General features: G+C 42.5%; 1 protein-coding gene across 3 annotated transcripts in view; it reads left to right on the top strand.

The window, feature by feature from the left end:
- The window catches only part of LOC134349653 (heat shock protein 105 kDa-like), a 93,771-nt gene that overhangs the window by 1,955 nt on the left and 65,730 nt on the right, over positions 1-26,086 (top strand). The window contains exons 1-2 of one of the 3 annotated variants that reach the window (XM_063054276.1): positions 14,122-14,397; positions 23,375-23,432. In XM_063054276.1, the coding sequence (XP_062910346.1) occupies positions 14,291-14,397; positions 23,375-23,432 (165 nt within the window). In that variant the 5' untranslated portion in view covers positions 14,122-14,290. Of the gene's footprint in view, positions 1-14,121; positions 14,398-23,374; positions 23,433-26,086 lie in introns of those variants that run through there. The other 2 variants (XM_063054278.1, XM_063054277.1) reach the window with 2 other exon arrangements.

Below are 26,086 nucleotides of genomic sequence, written 5' to 3'. Positions count from 1 at the left end.
ATTTCTGAATAGTCCATGAATCCATGAACAGTAGCTCAATATTTTGCTGTCTTTTTGTTCTATTTATTATTGTAACTTACAGTATTTTTTATATAATTGCAATGTACTGCTGCAGCAAAACAATAAATTTCCTTACATATGTCAGTGATAATAAAGCTGATTCTCATTCTGATTTTGATTCTTCGAATGTGGGTTGTCAGTGACAAAGCTTGCACTTATTGTCCATTTCTAGGTACTGCAGAAGGTGGTGAGTTCTGCCTTCTGGGATCACATGTAAATTTGCTGCAACTGTGTGGCCTCATCAGGGTGGTTCTGTTGGGGTGTCCTAGACCTGAATCATTAGTTGTTACTCTTTCCCAGATGTTGATGACCTTGGTGAGCTTTGTTTCAGTTTTCTGTTTGTATTTGAGATTACCAGCTTCTAAAGTTTTCTTTGCTTTTCATTAAGAATTATTTTGGTTTGGAGTTCAAGTCAGGTGTGGTCCGACAAGGTAAGGAGAGAAATGATGTAGCCTGTCTAATATGGCTGACTGTAATAACAAGTTTTAATGCTGAAGATGTCGACCTGGGAGAGAACAATGTTGGTCAGCTCACCCTTTCAGGAAATTTGTATAATTTTGTGGAAACACCATACTGTCATAAAACATAGAGCGCAGAAACAGGTCCTATGGCCCAATTTGTTCATAACAACCAAGACTCCCATCTAAAGTAGTCCCATTTATTTACATTTCGCCAAATCCCTTTAAACCTGTCAGTTTCTGCATCAACCTCTTCCTGTGGTAACTCCCCTTCTCCTTCACCTTGAACCAATGCCATCTGTTTCTTAATTTTCTCAACCCTGGGAAAATGACTGCACATTCACCCTCATTACTATATACCTCTGTAAGATCAACCCTCATTCGGATTCAGATTTATTTATCATATGTACATAGAAACATACAGTGAAACATCATTTGTGTTAACAACCAGCACACCTAAAGCTGCAGTTAGCCCACAAGTGTCATAACATATTCCAGTACGAACATACTATGCAGAACAATACAGAACACACAGCAGAACAACACAGAACACAACAAAACAGACACAAGCAACAAAATAACAAAATATTTCTCCCTCCCACATACAGGGACAGTCCTCTGCCTCCACACTCCAGGCTTCAGACATTGGATTTCGACCCTTGGGCTTCAATCTTTGATATTGACCCTGATCTAGCCAATGACAGGACCCCGAATTCCTGGTCTGAACTTTGGGTCTTCTTGTGTCTCCTGCTCACCCAAATATCTGATCCTGGGATCCAATGACCTGGACAAAACTGATGTCCTTCATCACCTGACCACGTCACTGGCCTTCAAGAGAGGAGCAGATGCCTAGACGCCAGATAACCTACATCCCCATGTCCACATTGCTGGACTACAAACACGGAGTGTGGAGTTGAGTCATGACTTCCATCTCCTCCACATTTCTGTCACTAAATCCTAATCTGACTTCTAATTTACCCACATTCCTGTCCCTAGACACTAACCTGATCCCTAACTTTCTACTCCAAAATCATCTATATGATCTTAAAAGAACAACTAAGTCTGAGCCACAATCTTGAGAGACTGCAGTATAACTCCATCTTGACCATAATTCTGCTATGCTTCAGTGAAAAAATCCCTCTGTTCATAACTCAATTCCTCAAGTCCTAGCAGCATTTTTGTAAATCTCCTCTGCACCCTTGAATGTAATATTTCAAATGCCGCCTCAGCAATGTCTTGTACAACTTCTATACTCAATGTCCTGACTGATAAATGCAGTGAGCCAAAAGCCTTCATCACCACACTGTCTACCTGTGACTCCTCTTTAGGGAACCATGTACTTCTAGATCCCTCTGTTCTACAGCAATCCCCAGAGCCCTACCATCCCTACCCTCTTTTGTTTTCGCAGTAGTAGTATTTTTAATTGCCCTGAAATGCTTGAGACCCTGTAGACCAGGAGTACATGGGAGGGTAGGGATTACTGCTACAGGATAGGCCATATGTTTTGTGCCGAGCCTGGGGTCTTGATCTTCAAATATCTTTTCATTCAATTAATGATTAATGTTATGTAAAATACAGCTCCGAATTTTAGACTATACAAATTACAGATCTATTTTCCTATTTTATTTTGCTTGTTGACCTACATGTCTCCCAAGCAAGTTGAAATGTCATTGATCTGAAACATTGGATCTCTTTCTTACTCCACATTTGATAACATGCTACAAATTTTCATCATCTTATTTAATGCTTTTAAGAGGGAAGCTATTTCAAGACACCACACAGCATGTTATATGTGATCTAAAGACTATTTTGACAATTATTAGGCATATCTAAAATAGCATTTGGCAACATTATTTCCGTCTCACTTAATTAATTTAGGAGGGGTTGTGGATAGGATAGGTTTGTGGCCTAAGGTAGAAGGAGTCAATTTTAGAAAACCTAGCACATTTATTTTTCAACATAGTCCCCTCCTACATTTACACACTTAGTCCAGCAGTCGTGGAGCATACGGATCTTGGACCTCCAGAAAGTGCCCACAGCAGAGGTGATTGATAAGTTTGTGGCCTAAGGTAGAAGAAGATGAGTTATACAGCTCTCGTTACACACACATGCAGGTCAACCCTTTGAGTGATCATGCAGAAAGTTTGAAGTTAATAACTCATCAGTTAATAACTCATCAGGGGTGATTGATAGGTTCGTGGCCTAAGGTAGAAGGAGATGAGTTATTAACTTCAAACTTTCTGCATAATCACTCAAAGAGTTGATCTGCATGTGCATGTAACGAGAGCTGTATAACTCATCTTCTACCTCAGGCCACGAACTTATCAATCACCCATCTGAGGACACTTTCTGGAGGTCCAGGATCCGTACGCTCCACGACCGCTGGACTCTGTGTGTAAATGTAGGAGGGGACTATGTTGAAAAATAAATGTGCTAGGTTTTCTAAAATTGACTCCTTCTACCTTAGGCTACGAACTTATCAATCACCCCTCATAGTTCTACTTAGAACGTAAGCAACTTTCTGAACAAAAGAAGTCTGACTGATGTTGCATAATTTTACTTCCAAATTAATTTGATAAATTAGCATATAGATTATTACAGAAATATAGCTGGTTTGCAGAACAGCTATTATCTTGTTTACAGAGCTGGTTAAATAAAACAAACAGACAATAATGCTGAGAGAGGAGACTATGCCACAGTTGGAGGGGGTGAGAAGTGGAGAAGAGATGACCGCTAGGCTGATTCAATGTGCTGCATGCATGATGTGGGAGGTCAGGGACACTGATGGTGCCTCTGGATCCTACATCTGCGGAAAATGTGTCCAGATTCAGCTTCTGAAGGACCGTGTTGCAACACTGGAGAGGCAACTGGATGACGTTAGGTTCATCTGGGAGAACGAGAGTTTTCTGGACAGGACCTACAGTGAGGTCGTTACACCCAGGATACAGGAAGAGAGAAGGAGGACGACGATGAGCAGGGAAAGGATGCTTGAAGTACAGGAGACCCCGGGAAATGTGCCTCTCGTAAACAGGTTCTCCCTCTTGGAAGCTGTCGGGACAGAAGACAGTGCCAGTCTGAGAGGCGGACCGGTCTGCGAGTCCACAATTGGCGCTGAGGCAGAGCCGTGGTAGGACAGGATTCCATAGTGAGAGGTACAGAAAGGGGTTTCTGTGGCAACAGGCGAGATTTAAGGATGGTGTGTTGCCTCCCTGGTGCCAGGATCCAGGATGTCACGGACTGATTGCAGGGAATCCTCAAGAGTGAAGGTGAACATCCGGAAGTGGTGGTGCATGTCGGCACAAATGATGTGGGGAAGAAGAGGAAAGACATTCTACAGCGTGACTTCAGAGAACTCGGAAGAAGGCTGAAAAGCAGGACTTCCAGGGTGGTTATCTCCGGTTTGCTTCCAGTTCCCTGTGCTGGAGTGGTCAAAAACAGGGAGATAATGGATCTGAATGTGTGGCTGAGGAACTGGTGCAGGAAGCAAGGATTTACATTCTTGGACCACTAGGGTATGTTTCGGGGTAAGGATGAATTGTACAAAAGGGACGGGTTGCACCTTAATAAGCGGGGCACCAGCATTCTGGCAGGCAGGTTTGCCTCTGCAACACGGGTGTGTTTAAACTAAGTAGTGGGGGGGAGGGGACGAACTGGAAATATAAGGATGGAGATAAAGGGAAAGTGAGAGTAAGAAAAGTTAAGAAAGACAGCAGAATCAACAGAGCAGAAAGCTCAAGAAGGGATCGTACAGTATGGCCAAGTGAAATAGGAATTGATATGGGAGGTGAGGGGAGTAATGAATTAAAAGTATTATATATGAATGCACGGAGTATAAGAAATAAAGTGGATGAGCTTGAGGCACAGTTGGAAATTGGCAAGTAAGACGTTGTGGGAATAACAGAGACATGGCTTCAAGTGGACAGGGCCTGGGAAATGAATATTCAAGGGTATACGTCCTATCGAAAGGACAGACTGATGGGCAGAGGGGGTGGGGTGGCTCTGTTGGTGAGGAATGATATTCAGTCCCTTGCGAGGGGGGGACATAGAATCAGGAGACGTAGAGACAGTATGGATAGAACAGAGAAATTCTAAGGGTAGAAAGACCCTAATGGGAGTTATCTACAGGCCCCCAAACAGCAGTCTGGATGTAGGGTGTAAGTTGAATCAAGCGTTAAAATTGGCATGTCGCAAAGGTAATGCTACAGTTGTTATGGGGGACTTCAACATGCAGGTAGACTGGAGGAATCAGGTTGGTACTGGACCCCAAGAAAGGGAGTTTGTGGAGTCCCTCCGAGATGGATTCTTAGAACAGCTTGTACTGGAGCCTACCAGAGAGAACGCAATTCTAGATTTAGTGTTGTGCAATGAACTGGATTTGATCAGGGACCTCGAGGTAAAGGAGCCATTAGGAGGTAGTGACCATAATATGATAAGTTTTAATCTACAATTTGAGAGGGAGAAGGGAAACTCGGAAGTGTCAGTATTACAGTTGATCAAAGGGGACGATGGTGTTATGAGGGAGGAGCTGGCCAAAGTTCAGTGGAACAATACCGTAGCAGGATGACAGTAGAACAACAATGGCAAGTGTTTCTGGGAATAATGCGGAAGGTGCAGGATCAGTTCATTCCAAAGAGGAAGAAAGATCCTAAGGGGGGTAAGGGGAGGCCATGGTTGACAAGGGAAGTAATGGACAGTATAAAAATAAAAGAGAAGAAGTATAACATAGCAAAGACGAGTGGGAAGCCGGAGGATTGGGAAACCTTAAAGAGCAACAGAAGGTAACTAAAAAGGCAATACGTGGAGAAAAAATGAGGTACGAAGGTAAACTAGCCAAGAATATAAAGGAGGATAGTAAAAGTTTCTTTAGGTACGTGAGAAGGAAAAAAATAGTTAAGACCAAAATTGGGCCCTTGAAGACAGAAACGGGTGAATTTATTATGGGGAACAAGGAAATGGCAGACTAGTTGAACAGGTACTTCGGATCTGTCTTCACTAGGGAAGACACAAACAATCTCCCAGATGTAATAGCGGCCAAAGGACCTGGGTAATGGATGAATTGAAGGAAATTTATATTAGGCAGGAAATGGTGTTGGATAGGCTGTTGGGTCTGAAGGCTGATAAGTCCCCAGGACCTGATGGTCTGCATCCCAGGGTACTTAAGGAGGTGGCTTTAGAAATCGTGGACGCATTGATAATCATTTTTCCAATGTTCTATAGATTCAGGATCAGTTCCTGTGGATTGGAGGGTGGCTAATGTTGTCCCTCTTTTCAAGAAGGGAGGAAGAGAGAAAACAGGGAATTATAGACCGGTTAGCCTGATGTCAGTGGTGGGGAAGATGCTGGAGTCAATTATAAAAGATGAAATTACGACATATCTGGATAGTAGTAACAGGATTAGTCCAAGTCAGCATGGATTTACGAAGGGGAAATCGTGCTTGACTAATCTGGAATTTTTTGAGGATGTAACTATGAAAATGGACAAGGGAGAGCCAGTGGATGTAGTGTACCTGGACTTTCAGAAAGCCTTTGATAAAGTCCCACATAGGAGATTAGTGGGCAAAATTAAGGCACATGGTATTGGGGGTAGCGTACTGGCATGGATTGAAAATTGGCTGGCTGACAGAAAACAAAGAGTAGCGATTAACAGGTCCTTTTCAGAATGGTAGGCGGTGACCAGTGGGGTACCGCAGGGTTCAGTGCTGGGGCCGCAGCTGTTTACAATATATATTAATGATTTAGATGAGGGAATTAAAAGTAACATTAGCAAATTTGCCGATGACACAAAGCTGGGTGGCAGTGTGAAATGTGAGGAGGATATTATGAGATTGCAGGGTGACTTGGACAGGCTGGGTGAGTTGGCAGATGCATGGCAGATGCAGTTTAATGTGGATAAATGTGAGGTTATCCACTTTGGTAATAAGAACGGGAAAGCAGATTATTATCTAAATGGAGTCAAGTTAGGAAAAGGGGAAGCTCAACGAGATCTAGGTGTTCTTGTACATCAGTCGCTGAAAGCAAGCATGCAAGTACAGCAGGCAGTGAAGAAAGCTAATGGCATGCTGGCCTTCATTACAAGGGGAATTGAGGATAAGAGCAAAGAGGTCCTTCTGCAGCTGTACAGGGCCCTGGTGAGACCACACCTGGAGTACTGTGATCTCCCCCTCCCCCTCTCACTTTCAAATCTCTTACTAATTCTTCCTTCAGTTAGTCCTGACGAAGGGTCTCGGCCTGAAACATCGACTGAAACTCTTCCAATAGATGCTGCCTGGCCTGCTGCGTTTACCAGCAACTTTGATGTGTGTTGCTTGAATTTCCAGCATGTGCAGAATTCCTGTTGTCTGGAGTACTGTGTGCAGTTTTGGCCTACACATTTGAGGAAGGACATTCTTGCTATTGAGGGAGAGCAGCGTAGGTTCACAAGGTTAATTCCCGGGATGGCGGGACTGTCATATGTCGAAAGATTGGAGCGACTGGGCTTGTATACTCTGGAATTTAGAAGGCTGAGAGGGGATCTTATTGAAACATATGATTATTAAGGGATTGGACATGCTGCAGGCAGGAAGCATGTTCCCGCTGATGGGTGAGTCCAGAACCAGAGGCCACAGTTTAAGAATAAGGGGTAGGCCATTTAGAATGGAGTTGAGGAAAAACTTTTTCACCCAGAGAGTGGTGGATATATGGAATGCTCTGCCCCAGAAGGCTGTGGAGGCCAAGTCTCTGGATGCTTTCAAAAAAGAAATGGATAGAGCTCTTAAAGATAGTGGAATCAAAGGTTATGGGGATAATGCAGGAACTGGATACTGATATGATCACAGTGAATGGCGGTGCTAGCTCGAAGAGCCGAATGGCCTACTCCTGCACCTATTGTCTATTGTTTATTGTCTATTTATATGGATCATGTTTTACCTCCATTGGGATATGCCAAACATTTTCTTTATCCACTGCTGCCATCAGGAAGGAGGTACCGGAGCCTTGGGACCCACACCAACGGGTTTAGGAATAGATATTTCCCTTCAACCATCAGACTCTTAAATCAGAGGAGATAACTTACTCAACTTCACTCACCCCGACACTGAACTGTTCCCACAACCTATAGACTCACTTTCAAGGATTCTTCATCTCATGTTGTCAATATTTATTGCTTATTTATTTGTTATTATTATTACTTTGATTGTAATTTTTCTTTTTGTATTTGCATAGTTTGGTGTCATTTGCACATTGGCTGTTTGTCTTGTTGTGTGCTGTGTTTCGTTGAATCTATTTTTACTCCGAATGCCCACAAGAAAATGAATCTCAAGATACTATAATGTGACATATATGTACTTTAAAATAAATTTACTTTGAACTTTGAAGACGGTTGCAAGAGACTATGAGATTTGTAAAAAGAGAGATGTGTGATTACAATTGTATAGTGTACTGGTAATGCCAACTCTGACGTACTGTGCAATTTTGATGCTTCACTTAAGAAATATAGATATGATGGCACTGTAGGTAGTTCTGCAGGCTAATTCCTGGGATGAGAAGATTATCACAACATAAGCAGACAGTGCATTGGATCTAAAGTCTTTGGAGTTTAGAAGAATGAGTGGCAGACTTACTCTAACAATATAAAAACCCGAGGGATCGAAACAGGGCAGAGCTTGAGACTTTTCCAACAGTGAGAAATGGAGGACATAGTTACAAGTTTATAGGATGGTTGCTTGAGATTGAAATGCATGACTGTAACAGATACGTGTTTGAATTGATATCACTTTGATCTCTGCAAAGAAGTCATGGTAACACATTTTAGGGTATAATTTTCCATGATAAGTAAGGAGATTAATAATGACTGTAATATTGTACCTACTGTGCTGATAAAAATGAAAATCTATACTATATAATGCCTATTCCATATAAGGGAAGATTGTACCATATAGCTGCATTGATAAATACATTTAATAGATAGTAATTTGCCTCAAGCTTCTCTTAAATTTGTTCTGAACAGTGTGTATTTGGGCTGTGAGACGGTGTGTTTTAGAACTGTATAGCATAGAAACATAGATCTGTATAGGATGACAGATGAAATCAAAAATCTAATGAAAGAAAGGAGACAGAAGAAAGCAAATTCTATAGAGTATAAGTCCTTAGATTAAAAAGTTAAAAGCTTATGTCAAAAAGCCAAAGAAGAATGGTTAAACCAGGAATGTGAGCAAATAGAAAGAATCCCTATTACTGATCCAAAAAGGTTACATCAACAAATCAAGAATATCACTGATAAAAAGCTCCTCTGTTCTTCAGTTGGATGTTTGAAAGCAAAGGACAGTACCATTATCATGGAAAAAGATGAGATTATGAACAGATGGACTGAGTATATTCAGGAATTATTTGAAGACGGTCGAGGCGAAAAACCAGAAATTAAGAAAAACATTGAAGGTCCAAGTATTTTAAAATCTGAAGTTTATAATGCAATAAATAAGATGAAGAAAGGAAAGGCAGCAGGTCCTGATGAATTAGTAATAGAACAAATTATTGCCCTTGAAGATTATGGAATTGAAAAACTTACTGATTTAATCAATGACATCTATGAGACTGGAATAATACCAGAAGAGATGAAAAAAATCAGTATTTATCACTCTTCCTAAGAAAGCTGGAGCAATAGAGTATGAATTACATAGGACCATAAGTTTGATGAGTCATATCACCAAGATACTTCTGAGAATTTTGATGACAAGAGCCGAAATGGGCAAAGAACAATGTGGTTTTGTGAAAGACAAAGGTACAAGAAACGCAATATTGATGTTAAGGATACTATCAGAACGAGCTATTCAAGTGCAAAAAGATTTGTTTGTTTGTTTTATCGACTACACAAAAGCATTTGATAAAGTGAAGCACAATAAGTTACTTGAAATATTACAGAAAACTCTAGATCTAGATTCAAAAGACCTCCGCCTAATCAGAAATTTGTACTGGGAAAAAACTGCCGCTGTAAAAATAGATGGAGAAGTGAGTCAGTTTACGAAAATCAAGAGAGGCATTAGACAAAGGTGTGTTTTCTCCCCTGATTTATTTAATGTGTACAGTGAAACAATATTACAAAAAATAAGAGACATCTTGGGAATCAAAGTTGGTGGTGAAAACGTCAATAATTTCAGATATGCAGATGACACTGTGTTAATTGCAAGTACGGAGGAAGAACTACAAAACTCAATTGATATAATTGTTGAAGAAAGTGCAAAAATGAGTCTATCTATCAATTGCAAAAAGACAGAATGTATGGTGATATCCAAAAAAATAAGGAGAATCCTATCTGCAGGCTGAGAATAAAGGGGAAGACATAAAACAAGAAAAGAACTTTTGCTACTTAGGAAGCTGGGTGAGATCAGATGGCAGGTGCGACTTGGACATCAAAAGAAGAATAGGGATGGCAAAAGACACCTTTACGAGAATGAGGAGTATACGAACCAATACTAAACTAGGCATGACAACCCGCCTCAGAGTACTGAAATGTTATGTTTATCCAGTTATGTGTTATGGCTCAGAATGTTGGACAATATCTAGTAACATGAGGAAATGAATTGAAGCAGCAGAGATGTGGTTTTTGAGGAGGATACAAAGAATATCATGGACGAAACGAATATCTAACGAGGTTGTCATGAACAGAATAAACACAAAAAGAGAAATAATGTATGACGTCGTGAAAAGGCAACGTAATTTCATTGGACATATGATTATGAAAGAGGAGTTAGAATGCACGGTAATTATGGGAAAGATTGAAGGGAAGAAAGCAAGAGGAAGACAAGGACAAATGATGATGGAGACAGCAGCCAGAGAACTGGAAATGAATACCAATGAATTGATCCACTTGACCCGAAACAGGAGTGTGTGGGCCATGGCAGTCAAAGCTCAAACTGGGCATGGCACCTGTTGATGATGATAGCATAGAAACAGATCTAACTATGCTGATTATCATGCCTATCTATCATCCTGTTTGTTTGCATTAATTCTATATGTCTCTATCCACTGCTTGTTTAGTAGCTGTTCAGGTGCCTTGCTACTGTTCGTGCCTCTACCTCCTCTTCTGGCAGTCTGTTCCAGATATCAACTACAATTTGAGTGAAAAAAAAATCACCCTTAATCTTTTAAAGCTCTCCCCTCTCACATTAAGCCTATGCCCTCTAGTTTTAGATATAATTGCATAATGAAACAAGCATTGACAGCTGCTCCAAGCAACTTAATGGAAGAAGTAATTTGATCAACCCAATACTTGTTGCCCTTCCAGTTTAAGAGGTTTCCTGCAAACATATTCTAGTGGCAGGATGCATGAGGAATTGTTGACGGATTCAATAAGGCATGGTACTATTTCCACAAAAGGTCTGGGGAAAGGCTGCAGAATAAAGTTGTTCCACTATTGGACAGTGAGAGCTGGGTTCTGTAAAATAACCTTTCCAATAGTTCAGTGATGGAGCATATGGGGATTAAAATAAAATGAGATTGAGGTACACGACTCATCGGAAGGTAAATAGTCTGAGCCATTGTTGCCATGTTGTAAGGATTAAAAAACACCTATCAAATACTCATTGCATGCCCCCAACCTATCCCTTAAATGTTAATTAGGAGTGATTCAACAGTGATCCCTTTGAATGACACAAGTTTATACAAAGGCAGCAGTGTCCACTGTTACCCCAATTAACATAAATGTATATATATATATATATATATATATATATATATATATTCCACCACAATCGGAATAGGCCCTCCCAGCCCTTTGAACCACACCACCCAGCACTCCCCAATTTAATTCTAGCCTAATCACAGGACAATTTACTAATTAACCTACCAACCAGTACGTCTTTAAACTGTGGGAGGAAACCAGAATGCCCAGAGGAAACCCACATAGTCATGGAGAGAATGTTTAAACATCTTACAGGCAGCAGCGAGAAATGAACCCGGGTTCTACAGCCATGTTATGCAATGGGGTGGGGTGAGGTGGCATTGTCTACATAGCAAGAGTTGTGGATGTTGTTTTCTTGTATTTTCAGTATGGCTTTGACAGGTTGCTGCACATGAGGCTGATAACAAGATAAGAGCCCATGGTATTATAGGAAAGATACCAGCATGGATAGAGATGAGCTGACTGACAGAAGGCAAAGAGTGGAAATTCAGAGGATCTTTTCTGGTTGGCTGCTGGTGACCAGTCCACAGCAGTTGGACTTGGGACATGTCAATGCTCTGGATGACAGAATTGTTGGCTTTATGACCAAGTTTGCAGATGATATATGCAATACAAGAGAACACTTAAGAGGGAAATCAGTAGTGCTAAAGGAGGACATGAGGTTACTTTGGCAGACAAGGTGAAAGAGAATCCCAAAGGCTTCTGTGACTGTATTAAGAGCAAAAGAATGGCAAGGGACAAAACTGGTCCTCTTGAACATAGTGTGGTCACTTATGCATGGAGCTAAAAGAGATGAGTGAGAGCTTAAATGATGCTTTTGGCATCTGTATTTATTAGGGAGACAAAGACAGGATCTATAGAATTGATGCAAAAGAGCAGTGAAGTCACGGACTATATTCAGATTACAGAAGAGGAGGTATTTGCTGTCTTGAGGTGAATTAGGGTAGGTAAAACCCCAGACACTAACAAGGTGTTCCCTCAGACCTTGTGGGAGTTTGGTCCAGAAATTACAGGGCAGATATACTTAGAACTTCCTTAGCCTCAGGTGAAGTGTCAGAGGACTGGAGGTTAGTTAATGTTGTTTTATTGTTTAAGAAAAGATCTAAGAATAAGCTGGGAATTTTAGGCTAGTGAGCCTGATGTCTGTCATGGTTACATTATAAGAAGGTACTCTAAGGGAACCCATGTATAAATATTTGGGTAGACAGGACCTGATTAAGGATAGTCAATATGGTTTTGTACATGGCTGGCCGTGTTCAACCAATCTTACAGAGTTTTTCAAGGAGGTTACAGAGAAGCTTAATGATGGAAAGGTGGTAACGTTGTCTACACAGACTTTAGCAGGGCCTTTGACAAAGTCCCACATGGGAGGCTGGTTCATAAGGTTAAGTCGCTTGGCATTCAGAATGAAGTAGTCAATAGAATTCAACCAACAACAACAGAAAATTTGTAGATGCTGGAAATCCAAGCAACACACACAAAGTACTGGAGGAACTCAGCAAGCCGACCAGCATCTATGGAAAAAAGTAGTGTCCTGTGGAAGGGTCTCAGCCTGAAACATTAATTGTACTTTTTTCCATAGATGCTGCCTGGCCTGCTGAGTTCCTCCAGCATTGTGCATGTGTTAATAGGATACAACATTGGCTTAGCCAGAGAGTATAGTAGTTGGTTATCTCTCTGAATGGAATCCTGTTGTTATTGGTGCACCACTGGGTTCTGTGCTAGGTCTATTGTTGTTTTTCATTGATATTTTGATGTAGAAGATAGTGGAAAACTGAATCAGCAAATTTGTGGGTGACACCAAGTTTGGAGACATCGTGGACAGAAAAGTAATTTGAACCATTTGGGAAGATGGGGCTGAAAAATGGCAGATGCAATTTGATGCAGTAACTGTAACACATACACAGTGAATGGTAGGGCACTAAATTATGCAGAAGAACAAAGTGTCTTTGGAATAAAAATCCATTCCTTGAAAATAACATCTAGGGTACATCGTCATAACTAGGGGTTTTTTGGTGCATTGCCCTTCATAAATTTAGGGATTGAGTACATGGAGTTGGGAATGTTATGATGAATTTGTAAAAGCATGGTCAGGCCAAATTTTGGGTATTGTGTGCAGTTTTGGTCACCTAAATACAGGAAAGTTAGCAATAAACTTGAAAGAGAAATTTTACAAGAATGTTGCCAGAACCTGAGGGAAGGCTGAATAAATTAGGACTTCATTCATTGGAGTGTTGTGAATAAGGAGAGAAATTTATGTGCAAAATTATGAGTATAGATAGAGTGACGAAAAATATGCTTTTCTCCCTTAGGTTGGGTGAAATTAGAACTAGAGGCTGTAGACTTAGGATGAAAGATGAAATATTTAAGGATAACTCAATGGGGAACATCTTCGTTCGGAGTGATGCGAATGTTGAGCGAGCTGTCAGCGGAAGTGGTAGATGCGGTTTAACTGGAACACAGATAAGATTGAAACGGTACATGAGAAGTATAGAGGGTTATGGTTTTGGTACAGGCAGACAGGACCAGGCCATGGTCTAGATAGGACACTGGGCCTGTTTCCGTGCTGTAATGCTCCATGACTCTAGTTAAATTATTCAAAGTGGAAAAGCAGAGAAACGGAATAGGGATTCCCACTGTTTATTTTAAAATTTGGTCTCTGTATGCCGAAAATCAAATGGGAGTGGGGAAGTAGATCCCTTTCCTGAGAAGTCTAGAATTTTCTGTTTCTAAATTATTTATCAATGTTCCTATGCTGCGAAACGTCACACATTACTCAACTACTGTACTGCATCCGAAGCACCCAGCGTGGTAGAAGCTTCCAGTGAGCTCGCGAACTTCCTTTCTACGTCAGAGCGTCTGTGGTCGTCATGGTGATCGCGGACAACCGGGCGGTTCTCTCGACGTGATTGGGTGAAAAGTCTGGAGCATGCGGACCAAGTAGGCAGGCGATCCGAGCGAGGGGTAGTGACAGTTTCTGGAAGTTTCTTCCGAGCATATATAAACTACAGGAGCCCGCATAGCAACGCTGGCGTGTTTGAGAAGCAACAGCGAGTTGTGCTGTTGGTAGTCGATGCATAAGGTTTTTTTTGTTACTCGGCAGGGACAGTAAATAAAAATGTCTGTCGTCGGGTTTGATATTGGAATGCAAAATTGCTACATCGCCATCGCCAGAGCCGGGGGCATCGAGACTATTGCCAATGAGTACAGCGACAGATGTACCCCGTAAGTAACGCATTAATACATGTAGTTTTAAGTAATTAAGGGAAATCAAGCAAAATAACTTTGCGAAGGTGTGCTGGAATGTTAAGCCATCTCTTTAAAATTGGTTCATGGTGCGGACAGATTTACACAATGTACTCCGGTTATTTTTATTTATAATATTATGTTCAATTCAGTGAAATATTTTTATTTAGTCCGCATTTTATGTCGTTTTAATGTGTTCCCCTACCAACGTTTCGGAAGTTCACTGGAAGGTCTTGAAGTTTAAAATGATGCAGAGGGATTTTGAAAGCCCTCTCATGTCTTAAATGGTTACTTAATCTGAGTCAACGAAAGCTCCCTGTTAGAACATCGACCCTTATTAGAATTAAATTTTCACTTAATTCGTGGCTTAAATGCATCAAGAATATACTAGAAACTTCGAGAATGTGGTCGATAGAAATCAACGAACATCTGGGAGATGTTGCTCCAATCAAATGCACCGGTTTCTGATAGATCTGTTCTCACATCCTGAATTAATTGTCGAGTGAATATGCATTTCATTCCTTCTAAAAGTTATGTGGAACAAATGATGATGCTGTCATCGTAGATGGGGCCCGATCAGTTTAAAATCCAAAAGTAATTAGCGATTTAAGTAATCAATACATTAGTGTTACAGATATTTGATGGTACTAGCATGAATGATCGAAGTTGTTTACTTTAATAAAGGTTTAAAGGAGGTTTAATCTGTGATAATGTGCTTCTAATAAATATTAGTCATGGATATTGTATTCAGGATTTCAGGACTTGAAAATGTTTAACTTTCAAGAAGAGTCTTTGACATTTTACATTGTTCAAAAATGTATTATTAGCGTCTTGCTAATATTTAGGCATCTAGGTGGCCGTTGATGATGGTGTACAGAAAACAACGCTTTAGGCATCGCTCTCTCGGCCACTCAGGCGGGACACAATGTAGAAGTGCAGATATATACTCAGCAAGAAGTAATGCAGGCAGTGTCATTGTGCGGAATCTGTTTTTAACGTGACCTAGAATTTGTGATTGGCAACATTCTGGCAGTAACACGGTGCTGGAGAAAGTCAGCGGGTCAGGCACCATCAATGGAAGGAAATAAAGTTTTCCTTCTTTCTTCGACGGGAGATCAATGAAGTTCTTTCTCACTGCTCCCCCTCTATCCCATGGTTCTATCAGAGTCCTTCTACTTACAGCCCTTTCCCTCTTCCACCTAGGATGTGGTAGCTTCTATCATTCCCCTCCGCCTCCCACCCCCGCCTACTCGCTCACCCGCATTCCTCCTCACTATCACCTGTCGGCTAATAATGCTGTACCTCTTCGCCACCTTCTTGTACTGGCTTCTGAACCCTTACTGAGTTCCTCCAGTATTTTGTGTGTGTCGCTCCAGATTTACAGCATCTGCAGAATTCCTTGTGTCCTGGCATTGTGATAGTGCCTACCACTGGCTTGAAGCTCACAACTACAGTCATCTCTACGCCACTGTTAGTGAGCACCAAGTAATTTAGATCGCTGGTGCTCAGATAGCAAATCATATTCAATAATTCTTAGATGGCACACTGGAAACAAATTACACAATTTATAATTATTTTTTAAAACATGCTAAAATTAGACCGAAATATACACTGTGGCCATTTTATTAGGTACACCTGCCTGTTTATAGTTAACACAAGAGGTTCTGCTACAGCACACGAACAGGCCCTTTGGCCCACAATATTGTGCTGAACCAATTAAATTAGTAATCAAATGGCCAACTATACACTCCCCTCTGCCTACACAATGTGCATATCCCTCCATTTCCCCCACATTCCTTTGCCTATTTAAGAGCCACCTGAATGCCCCCATCACACTTGCCTCCCACCATCAACTTGGTTATATAGTGACATTCTTTCAACCAGCTTCCATTTCCCAGATCTTCCACTTTGAACATAGGACACAGAAATGGGCCCTTTGGAGGAGGGGAGGAGAAGATGGCAGCGCGACACAGTGCGCGCGGCTGCTCCAAAATGATATCATATTTGTTAAGTAGGAGCCATGCACAATCCTGATTTGATGGAGGCAGACGTGAGCAGCATGGAGGAACATCTGGAGAAACTTCTGAAATGCCTGCTTCGCTGCTGCTGCTATTGTGCAATCTATAACCTCCGGAGGGAAGGCCCCAAATCCTCGGCTTTGCCTGTTGCCGGAGCCGGGGTCGAAGCACTCGGCAGAGAAGGTGCTCAGTGCTCGGTGTCGGAGGGCTGGTCAGAGGCTCGAAGTTTTCGGACGGACTCAAGAGTCGGCTGTGGTCGGGTGCTTCCAGGGTGCTGCGTCGGCAAGTTTGCGGTGCTGGAAGCTCATGGCAGGGAGAGTTTCTCCCTTCAACTGTCTGTGTGAGATGAGATGATGGGACTTTCGAGAAGCTTTGAGACATTTTTTAACCGTGCCCATGGTCTGTTCTTCATTACTATTGTAACTATATGTTATAATTATGTGGTTTCTGTCAGTTTTTTTAGTCCTGGTTTGTCTTGTGTTTCGGTGCTATCATTCTGGAGGAACATTGTATCATTTCTTAATGCATGCATTACTAAATGACAATAAAAGAGGACTGCATGTCCTCATAATCTAATCTAATAAATGTTGTGCCACACCAACTAAATTATTAATCAAACGGCCAACTAAACTAATCCTTTCTGCCTACACAATGTCCATAGCCTTCCATTTCCCTCACATTCCTGTGCCTATCCAAGAGTCGTTTGAATGCCCCTGTCGTATTTGCCTCCTACCATCAACTTTATTCTTCTAAGAGGACCACGGCCTTATGGTAGGGTTTGGAGGCTTGAGTGCCTCAATGACCCGGAGAACTATGTTGGCTGGAGTCAGGGCTCTATGCTTTGGCTCTTGATAGGGTCACCCATGCCAAACAGGTCAAAGGGTGGAGGCTAGACTAAGAGTGGTCCACTGGTCCTCCAGGTTCAAGGGCTCAGCTCAGGGCTAACAACTCTGATTAGTCAAAAAAAATTGTTATAGAAACAGCAATGAAGCATCCTTCTACATCAGAGTGCGATGGTATTCCTGAGTCTCAGGACTTGCAAGACTGACAGTACTGAAAACCGAGAGAAAGCTACTGACATGAAGAAGGAAGCCCTGAACACCACCAGAGATGGACGACCTAACTTGCTGCCATGAACACCAATGGCGGGACGGCCAGCAGAGATCAATTTGGACATGTAGTGGCATTCTCTCGAGCAGCTTCCTGTTTCCCAGATATTCCATTGCGAACATAGAACACAAAACAGCACAGGAACAGGCCTTTCGGCCCAAAATGTTGTTCCAGACCAATTAAATTAGTCATCAACTGGCCATCTAAACTAATCACTTCTGTGGACACAAGTTCCACATGGTTCCATTTTCCTCACATTCATGAGCCTGTCTCATCATTATCATCTTTATGTGTCATGTGGTATGATGTGGGAGATCACAGTCCCATATCCATAATTGTTCCCGGCAAAGTCCTCCATAGAGGAGGCCTGCCACCGCCCTCCCCTGGGCAGCGTCCTCACAAGACAGGTGAGCCCCAGCCACTAGCAATACTCTTCAGAGACTGTCCACTTGGCATCAATGGTCACACAACCAGGACCCAAGACATGCACCAGCCGCTCACACGACCGTTCACCACCCGCTCCCACGGTGCCACGCGACCCTGATCGGGGGGGGGGGTGGTTCTAGGCAGGTGCCACGGCCTACCTAAGGGTGACCGGCAGTCCAGTGGAGGGGAGGAGCACCCTACACCTCCCTTGCTAGAGAAGTAACCCTGTGCCTATTTAACCGTCACTTAAAAGTCTCTACCACATCTGTCTCTACCACCACCTCAGGAGTGCATTCCGGGCACCAACCACTCTGTGTAAAATAACTTGATTCCAGATGCTGGAGATCTGAAGCAAGTCACTAAGGACTAGGAGGAACTTGGTGGACCAGGCAGCATCTGTGGAGGAAAATATAGTTGATGTTTGTGGTCAACACCCTTCATCTGGACAGGAAGGAAAGAAGGGAGAGAGCTAGTATAAAGCAACACTCTCAAAATGCTGGAGGAACTCAGCTGATCAGGCAGCATCTGTGGAAATGAATAAACAGTCGACGTTTTGGGCTGAGACCCTTCTTCAGGACTGGATAGGAAGGGGGCAGAAAAAGGTGGACTGATGGGGAAGAGGAAGAGCTGGCAGGTGGATCCAGGTGAGGGGGGTGGTAGGCAGGTGAGGGAGAGAGGAGAGTAGGAATGTTGAAAGTGAAAGATGGCTAAAGAAAGTATGTGCTGGCACTGGAGAAGTTCCAGAGGAGATATATAAGAATGATCCCAGGAATGAAAGGGTTATTTGTATAAGGTGGGTGACGGGGTGGAGATGCGTCTCTACCAAAGAATGTGCAAGGCGCTCCCCCCTCCACCAACCCGTGAGTCACCCCTTTATGTAAATATCTAATCAGCCAATCATGTGGCAGCAAGTCAATGCATAAAAGCATGCAATCATGCCCAAGAGATTAAGTTGTTGTTTAGACCAAACATCAGAATGGGGGGAGACTTTGACTGTAGAATATCTGTTGATGACATTCAAGATTGTTTGAGTTTCTCAGAAACTGGTGATCCGGTGGGATTTTCATGCACAACAGTCTCAGATTTGAGAGAGAATGGTGCAAAAGAAAATCCCAAAAAATCCAGTGAGTGGCAGCTCTGTGGGTAAAACAACTTGAGAGAGATCTAAGGAGAATGGTCAGACTGGTTCAAAGGTTACAGTAACTCAAATAACCACACATTATAACAGAACTGTGCAGAAGAGCATCTTTCAATGCACAGCACATCAAACCTTGAATTTGTTAGGCTACAGTACCAGAAGACTATGGACATACACATGGTGGCCACTTCATTAAGTATGGGTACTTAAAATGGTAAACTGAGTGAACATGTACGGCTAAATTAGATGCTGAAGTACTTTAGTCCATACCGACCACATCCATTCAGCTAGTCCCTTATTTCCTGCATTTAGTCGACATGTCTTCAGCCTCCAGCCCTGAATGTACCTGTCCAAGTGCTTCTCAAATAATACTAGTAAATCCGCCACACAGCTTTCTCTGGCAGCTCATTCTGTATACTTGCCACCAATGTTCCCTCTAATTTTCAGTAGTCAGTGTGTGCAAAAATCTTATGTTGTGCAAATTTTTTTCCTCTGACAAAAGTATGTGCGCACTGAATGCACAAATGGCACAGTTTATGTAGGTTTACAAAATACTTGACATAAAACTGCACAGAATAACAACAAAGTAACATACATGTTTGTCACTCAGTTATTTTTTTCTCTCTCCTGTCTGACATTTACCCATTCTTTGTAAATTCTATCTAGACTATTAGGACTTCCATCCAATTGATAGCTTTTGATTCTTATTAACATATCCAAATGACATTCACCTAAACGGTGTCTCAGTTTGTTTTTGAGTTGCTTCATTAGGCTAAAACCTCGCTCACAGTCTGCACTAGACGCAAGAAAGGTTCCCCCAATGTCCATCAACTGTGCAAGGTCGCAAAACTGTTCATTTTGAAGTACAAATGCCACCATTTGAGCACAGTTTGAAATCAGTTTGGATTTAATTTTATCTTGCACGGAAAATTTGAAGTCATTAAACTGTCTAACTATTACAGTATTTTCAGCTAGAAAATCGTGATATTTTAGACGTAAGGCATTAACTTGATCATGGCCAAATGTGAAGTCACAATCTGCAATTGCGGAGAAATCAAAAACTGACCGTTCTTGTACCTCAACTTTGATCTCCTCTGGGTTTGATCACTTTTGCTCTCTGCACTCAACCGTAATATGCGTAGCACTCCTGTAACGGGTAATGACGGTTTCTGTTGCCTGAGCTTTTGCACACCGTTCAAATGCGATTTACTTGCCAAATGACGCTTCAAAAAGTCAAGTTTCCAAATATCATCCCACTTCCTTCCACCAGCAAATTCTCCAGCAACTTCCACATCACGATGATACATACAGATAACTCCGGTTTCTGAATCATACATAAATATTTCTGGTAGCGGAACATTCATGACCTCATGAGCTTTCGGTGTCGCAGTTTCTACTATTTTGTTAAGCCATTCAACTTTAACAAATTTGCAGTTCTTTTGCACTTCACACCCTTCACTACTTTTGAATTTGACAGTGAATCAATACTTTTTTCAATAAAAACTTAGTAAGTTATCTACAGGATTTGAAACAGATCTTTGTAAACTTTACAATATGAACACTGTCTGCCAAACATGGCTGCCGCCGTGATGCAGCTGTACAAACCAGAACAGGAAAGGCGAGGTGACATAAATTAGTGACATGCATTGTGGTATTTGAAAAACCAAGTAACTAGTTAACAGAAACAGTTAGCTAAAAGATTATTTTCAATAAGTATAATTATTCATTACTACATTATTTTAGGTAACTAACCTTTTGTGCGCACATTACTTTCCTTAGTGCGCTGGTTGAAAAACATGTGTGCATGCACACAGCTTAGAGGGAACTATGCTTGCCACCCTCTAGATGAAAAATTTGTTCCTCAAGACCTTAAATCTTTCTCCTTTTGCCCTAAACCTATGCACTATTATTTTGAATTCCCTAGGCTGAAGAAAATGTAGTTGCCATTCACCTTATCTGTGTCTTTCAGAATTCTAAGTACTTGTATAAAGTTGTCCTTCATTTTTCTGTGTTCTAGGGAATAAAGACTTGGCCTTGCTAAGTTCTACATATAATTCGGGCCCTTTAATCCTAAAAACAACCTGAAACCTTTGCTGCACTCTTTTCAGTTTAACCACAGATTTGCTGTAACAGGCTGATCAAAATTATACACTGTACTCTGTGTGGGCTCACTAATGACTTGCACAACTGCAACTGTGAATGCTAAAGAAAGTATTCATTAAGCACCTACAGGCACATGTATTCCCCCTTGATCCCTGAGCAGTCCCACCCTCACTCTGGTCATTATCTTGTACTTCATGTACGTACGGAACTTTGTAGGGGTTATTCTTTAATCCTACTCACCAAGGCCTTCTCATGTCCTTATTCCTCCTCATTCTTCTAAACTCCAGGCGTAGATCAAATGTTCCTCCTTAACTCTTTCATTTGTAAACCTCCTCTGGACCCTCTCTAATGCCAGCACATTGTTTCTTAGATATGTGGCCTGAAACTCCTCACAATACTTCAAATCTGGTCTGATCAATGCCTTATCAACTCACAATATTACATCCCTTGCTTTTATATTTTAGTACTCTGGAAATGAACATGGCATTTACTTTCCTTACTATTGACTCAACCTGCAAGTAAGCATTTTAAGGATCCCCAATTGTTTAAGTGCTATCAATCTTCAAATCTGCATACAGTATGACTATAATGCTCATGTCATTCATATGAGAAGCAATGAACATCAAGAGAGCCTGATCTTCTACTCCAGACATGTAGTAGCAGTACTATGGCTAAAACATCTGTCATTCCTGGGTGTATCAGCATTGACCAGAAACTCAACTCGAAGGGTCACTAATCCTGAGGCCAATGAGCAAATTAAAACTGGGCATCTGATGGTTTATAATTTGCTTTCTGACTTACCAAAACTTTATTCATAATGCATAGGTCATGAATACAATGGTAAACAGTTCATGCATGGATGAATGCGCTGCAAAAACATTCAAGAACAAAGCAGCTTATAAGGTGCTGTTTCCTGTAATCCCTTGAAACTTGCTAGTACCCTGACTGAAACTTACTAGCTTCATTGGAAAATTTATTGTAATATTTTTCAAAGAAATTAAAAATGCACAGCATTGTACAAAAGTCTTAGACACATGTATATAGCTAAGCTGTTTGCGTAGTACTGTAGTAATTTTATGTATTGCTTTGCACTGCTGCCCCAGAAATAAAAATGATAACCCTGATACTGATTTGGGTCTCTATTGTGGACTGAGAGTGGGAAGGGGGCAGGGAAAGGGAAATCGTGATTTAGAAAAGGGGAAAGGAGACGGTGGGGAATGGGATGCACCAGAGAGACATTCTGTAATAATCAATAAAACAGGAGGGGGCTACTGCACAGGATGGAAGTAAGCTGCAGGGAGTTGTAAAATTAGTCAGCTCCATCATGGGCAGTAGTCTCCATAGTATCCAAGACACTTTCAAGGAGCGGTGCCTCAAAAAGGTGACATCCATCATTAAGGACCCCCACCAACCAGCACATGCCCTCTTCTCATTGTTACCATCAGGAAGGAAGCACAGAAGCCTGAAGACACATACTCAATGATTCAGAAACAGCTTCTTCCTCTCTGCCATCTGATTCCTAAATGAACATTACCTCCCTATTTTTTTTATTTCTGTTTTGAACTATTTGTTTAATTTAACTGTTTAATATAGGCATCCGTTAGTCTCGTGAGACCATGGATTTGTGCCTTGGAAAGTTTCCAGGGCGCAGGCCTGGGCAAGGTTGTATGGAAGACCGGCAGTTGACCATGCTGCAAATCTCCCCTCTCCACGCCACTGATGTTGTCCAAGGGAAGGGCACTAGGGCCAATACAGCTTGGCACCAGTGTCGTCACAGAGCTATGTGTGGTTAAGTGCCTTGCTCAAGGACACAACACGCTGCATCAGCTGAGGCTCGAACTAGACACCTTCAGATCACTAGACTGACGCCTTAACCACTTGGCCACGCGCCAACGCAAAAATATATATTCACTGTAATTCAGTTCTTTTTATATTATCACCTATTGTGTTGTATTGCTGTCGCAAAGTTAACAAATTTCACAACATATGTCAGTGATACTAAATCTGATTCTCATGTTGAACATGGGGCAAATTATTCTTCTCTTCCCTGAGAACAGTGCGTATGGGAGCATGAAATTGTACATTCATTGCTAATTAAGTACTTCATTTGTATTTTAGCTAGAGTTGTATAACAAACTATTGTTTTGTTTTCACCACCCAGCTCAGTTGTATCCTTTGGCTATAAGAACAGGATGGTTGGAAATGCAGCTAAAAGTCAGGTATGATTTTCTTTTATCTCATGTTCCAAACTTTACTTCTGCATTAGCATTTTGGCACTTCATTTTATGCCCCTTTCTCACCTTGTAGAACTGAGCACATGCTCATCAACACACATCAAAGTTGCTGGTGAACGCAGCAGGCCAGGCAGCATCTCTAGGGAGAGGTACAGTCGACGTTTCAGGCCGAGACCCTTCGTCAGGTCTAACTGAAGGAAGAGTTAGTAAGAGATTTGAAAGTGGGAGGGGGAGGGGGCGATCCAAAATGATAGGAGAAGACAGGAGGGGGAGGGATGGAGCCAAGAGCTGGACAGGTGATTGGCAAAGGGGATATGAGAGGATCATGGGACAGGAGGCCCAGGGAGAAAGACAAGGGAGTGGGGGAAACCTAGAGGATGGGCAAGTGGTATAGTCAGAGGGACAGAGGGAGAAAAAGGAGAGTGAGAGAAAGAATGTGTGTGTAAAAATAAATAACGGATGGGGTACGAGGGGGAGGTGGGGCATTAGCAGAAGTTAGAGAAGTCAATGTTCATGCCATCAGGTTGGAGGCTACCCAGATGGAATATAAGGTGTCGTTCCTCCAACCTGAGTGTGGCTTCATCTTTACAGTAGAGGAGGCCGTGGATAGACATGTCAGAATGGGAATGGGATGTGGAATTAAAATGTGTGGCCACTGGGAGATCCTGCTTTCTGTGGCGGACAGAGCGTAGGTGTTCAGCAAAGCGGTCTCCCAGTCTGCGTTGGGTCTCGCCAATGTATAGAAGGCCACATCGGGAGCACCGGATGCAGTATATCACCCCAGCTGACTCACAGGTGAAGTGTCGCCTCACCTGGAAGGACTGTCTGGGGCCCTGAACGGTGGTAAGGGAGGAAGGGTAAGGGCCTGTATAGCACTTGTTCTGCTTACAAGGATAAGTGCCAGGAGGGAGATCAGTGGGGAGGGATGGAGGGGACGAATGGACAAGGGAGTCGGGTAAGGAGCGATCCCTGCGGAAAGCGGCGGCGGGGGGGAGGGAAAGATGTGCTTAGTGGTGGGATCCCGTTGAAGGTGGCGGAAGTTACGGAGAATAATATGTTGGACCCGGAGGCTGGTGGAGTGGTAGGTGAGGACCAGGGGAACCCTATTCCTAGTGGGGTGGTGGGAGGATGGAGTGACAGCAGATGTGCGTGAAATGGGGGAGATGCGTTTGAGAGCAGAGCCTCCTCTACTGTATATCCACAGCCTCCTCTACTGTATGTCTATCCACGGCCTCCTCTACTGTAAAGATGAAGCTACACTCAGGCTGGAGGAACAACACCTTATATTCTGTCTGGGTAGCCTCCAACCTTATGGCATGAACATCGACTTCTCTAACTTCCGCTAATGCTCCACCTCCCCCTCGTACCCCATCCGTTATTTATCTTTACACACACATTCTTTCTCTCACTCTCCTTTTTCTCCCTCTGTCCCTCTGACTATACCCCTTGCCAAACCTCTAGGTTCCCCCCACCTTGTCTTTCTCCCTGGGCCTCCTGTCCCATGATCCTCTCATATCCCCTTTGCCTATCACCTGTCCAGCTCTTGGCTCCATCCCTCCCCCTCATGTCTTCTCCTATCATTTTGGATCTCCCCCTCCCCCTCCCACTTTCAAATCTCTTACTAACTCTTCCTTTAGTTAGTCCTGACGAAGGGTCTCGGCCTGAAACGTCGACTGTACCTCTTCCTAGAGATGCTGCCTGGCCTGCTGCGTTCACCAGCAACTTTGACGTGTGTTGCTTGAATTTCCAGCACCTGCAGAATTCCTGTTGTGTACATTTTCATCAGAAAGGTTTCCATTGTTTGCTTATGTGTAATTAGAATCACTTTGTTTATCTTGTATATAGTTGTAATTTGCATTACCCTGATAAGGTTGGGGCCATCTTAAATTGTAGGTAATCTTTTTCATCTAACTTTATAACTTTTTGATAATATTTCTTAGTGTATAATTGTTGAGACAAAACTAGATGAAGATGTAGAGTGGGAAAAGGGAAAACTGAATTTACAGTTTAGAGTTGCATTTACATTTGTAGTTTTAGTATTCTGTGATTTGAGATTATGTTTGCCAGTTGTGACGAGAATACACATAAAATTAAGATGTTTGCTGGCCTGGGTTAGCATCAGTGACATCAGCAAGTGGTCTGCCACCTGCCCTCAGGGGAAGGAGAGATAAGGAACAATGGAGCAGCGTCTGGAGATGTGTAATGAAGGAACGGGGGAGAGAGAGCTGTCTGGAGCGGCTCCCCTCTTTGAACCTTGAACTGTTTGAAGTGATGGACAGGCGATACCCCAGCAGGGGGATAAAAAGGGACAGGTTCGCTAAGGCACACACACGACACCCGAGGTAACGAGACCCTGGAAGCGGTGCGCCTCTCACGAGTGGGTGAGAAGTACCAGACAACGACCAGGGTGGAAAGGTACGATCAGCGGGAACCCGGTGTGTGTCCGCCCTTGCCTGGGTGCCGGGTTCACTGCAGAGGATCGACCGCATCTGGAGGAGGGGTCACAGTCGGTGACCTCAGGTGACATCACCAAGGACCCGCCCAAAAGCTGCTTGTGAGCCATCTCGCCGGTCTGTGAGTGAAGCCGTTCTGAATGATCAGTTGTTCCCGTTCTATCTCTCTCTCCCCCCCGCACGTTG

The sequence above is a fragment of the Mobula hypostoma genome, chromosome 7, assembly GCF_963921235.1.
Source record: "Mobula hypostoma chromosome 7, sMobHyp1.1, whole genome shotgun sequence".
In the NCBI taxonomy this organism is placed as follows: Eukaryota; Metazoa; Chordata; class Chondrichthyes; order Myliobatiformes; family Myliobatidae; genus Mobula; species Mobula hypostoma.
Note: the sequence above shows the minus strand (reverse complement) of the source record. Positions and strands in the feature narration are given on the sequence as shown.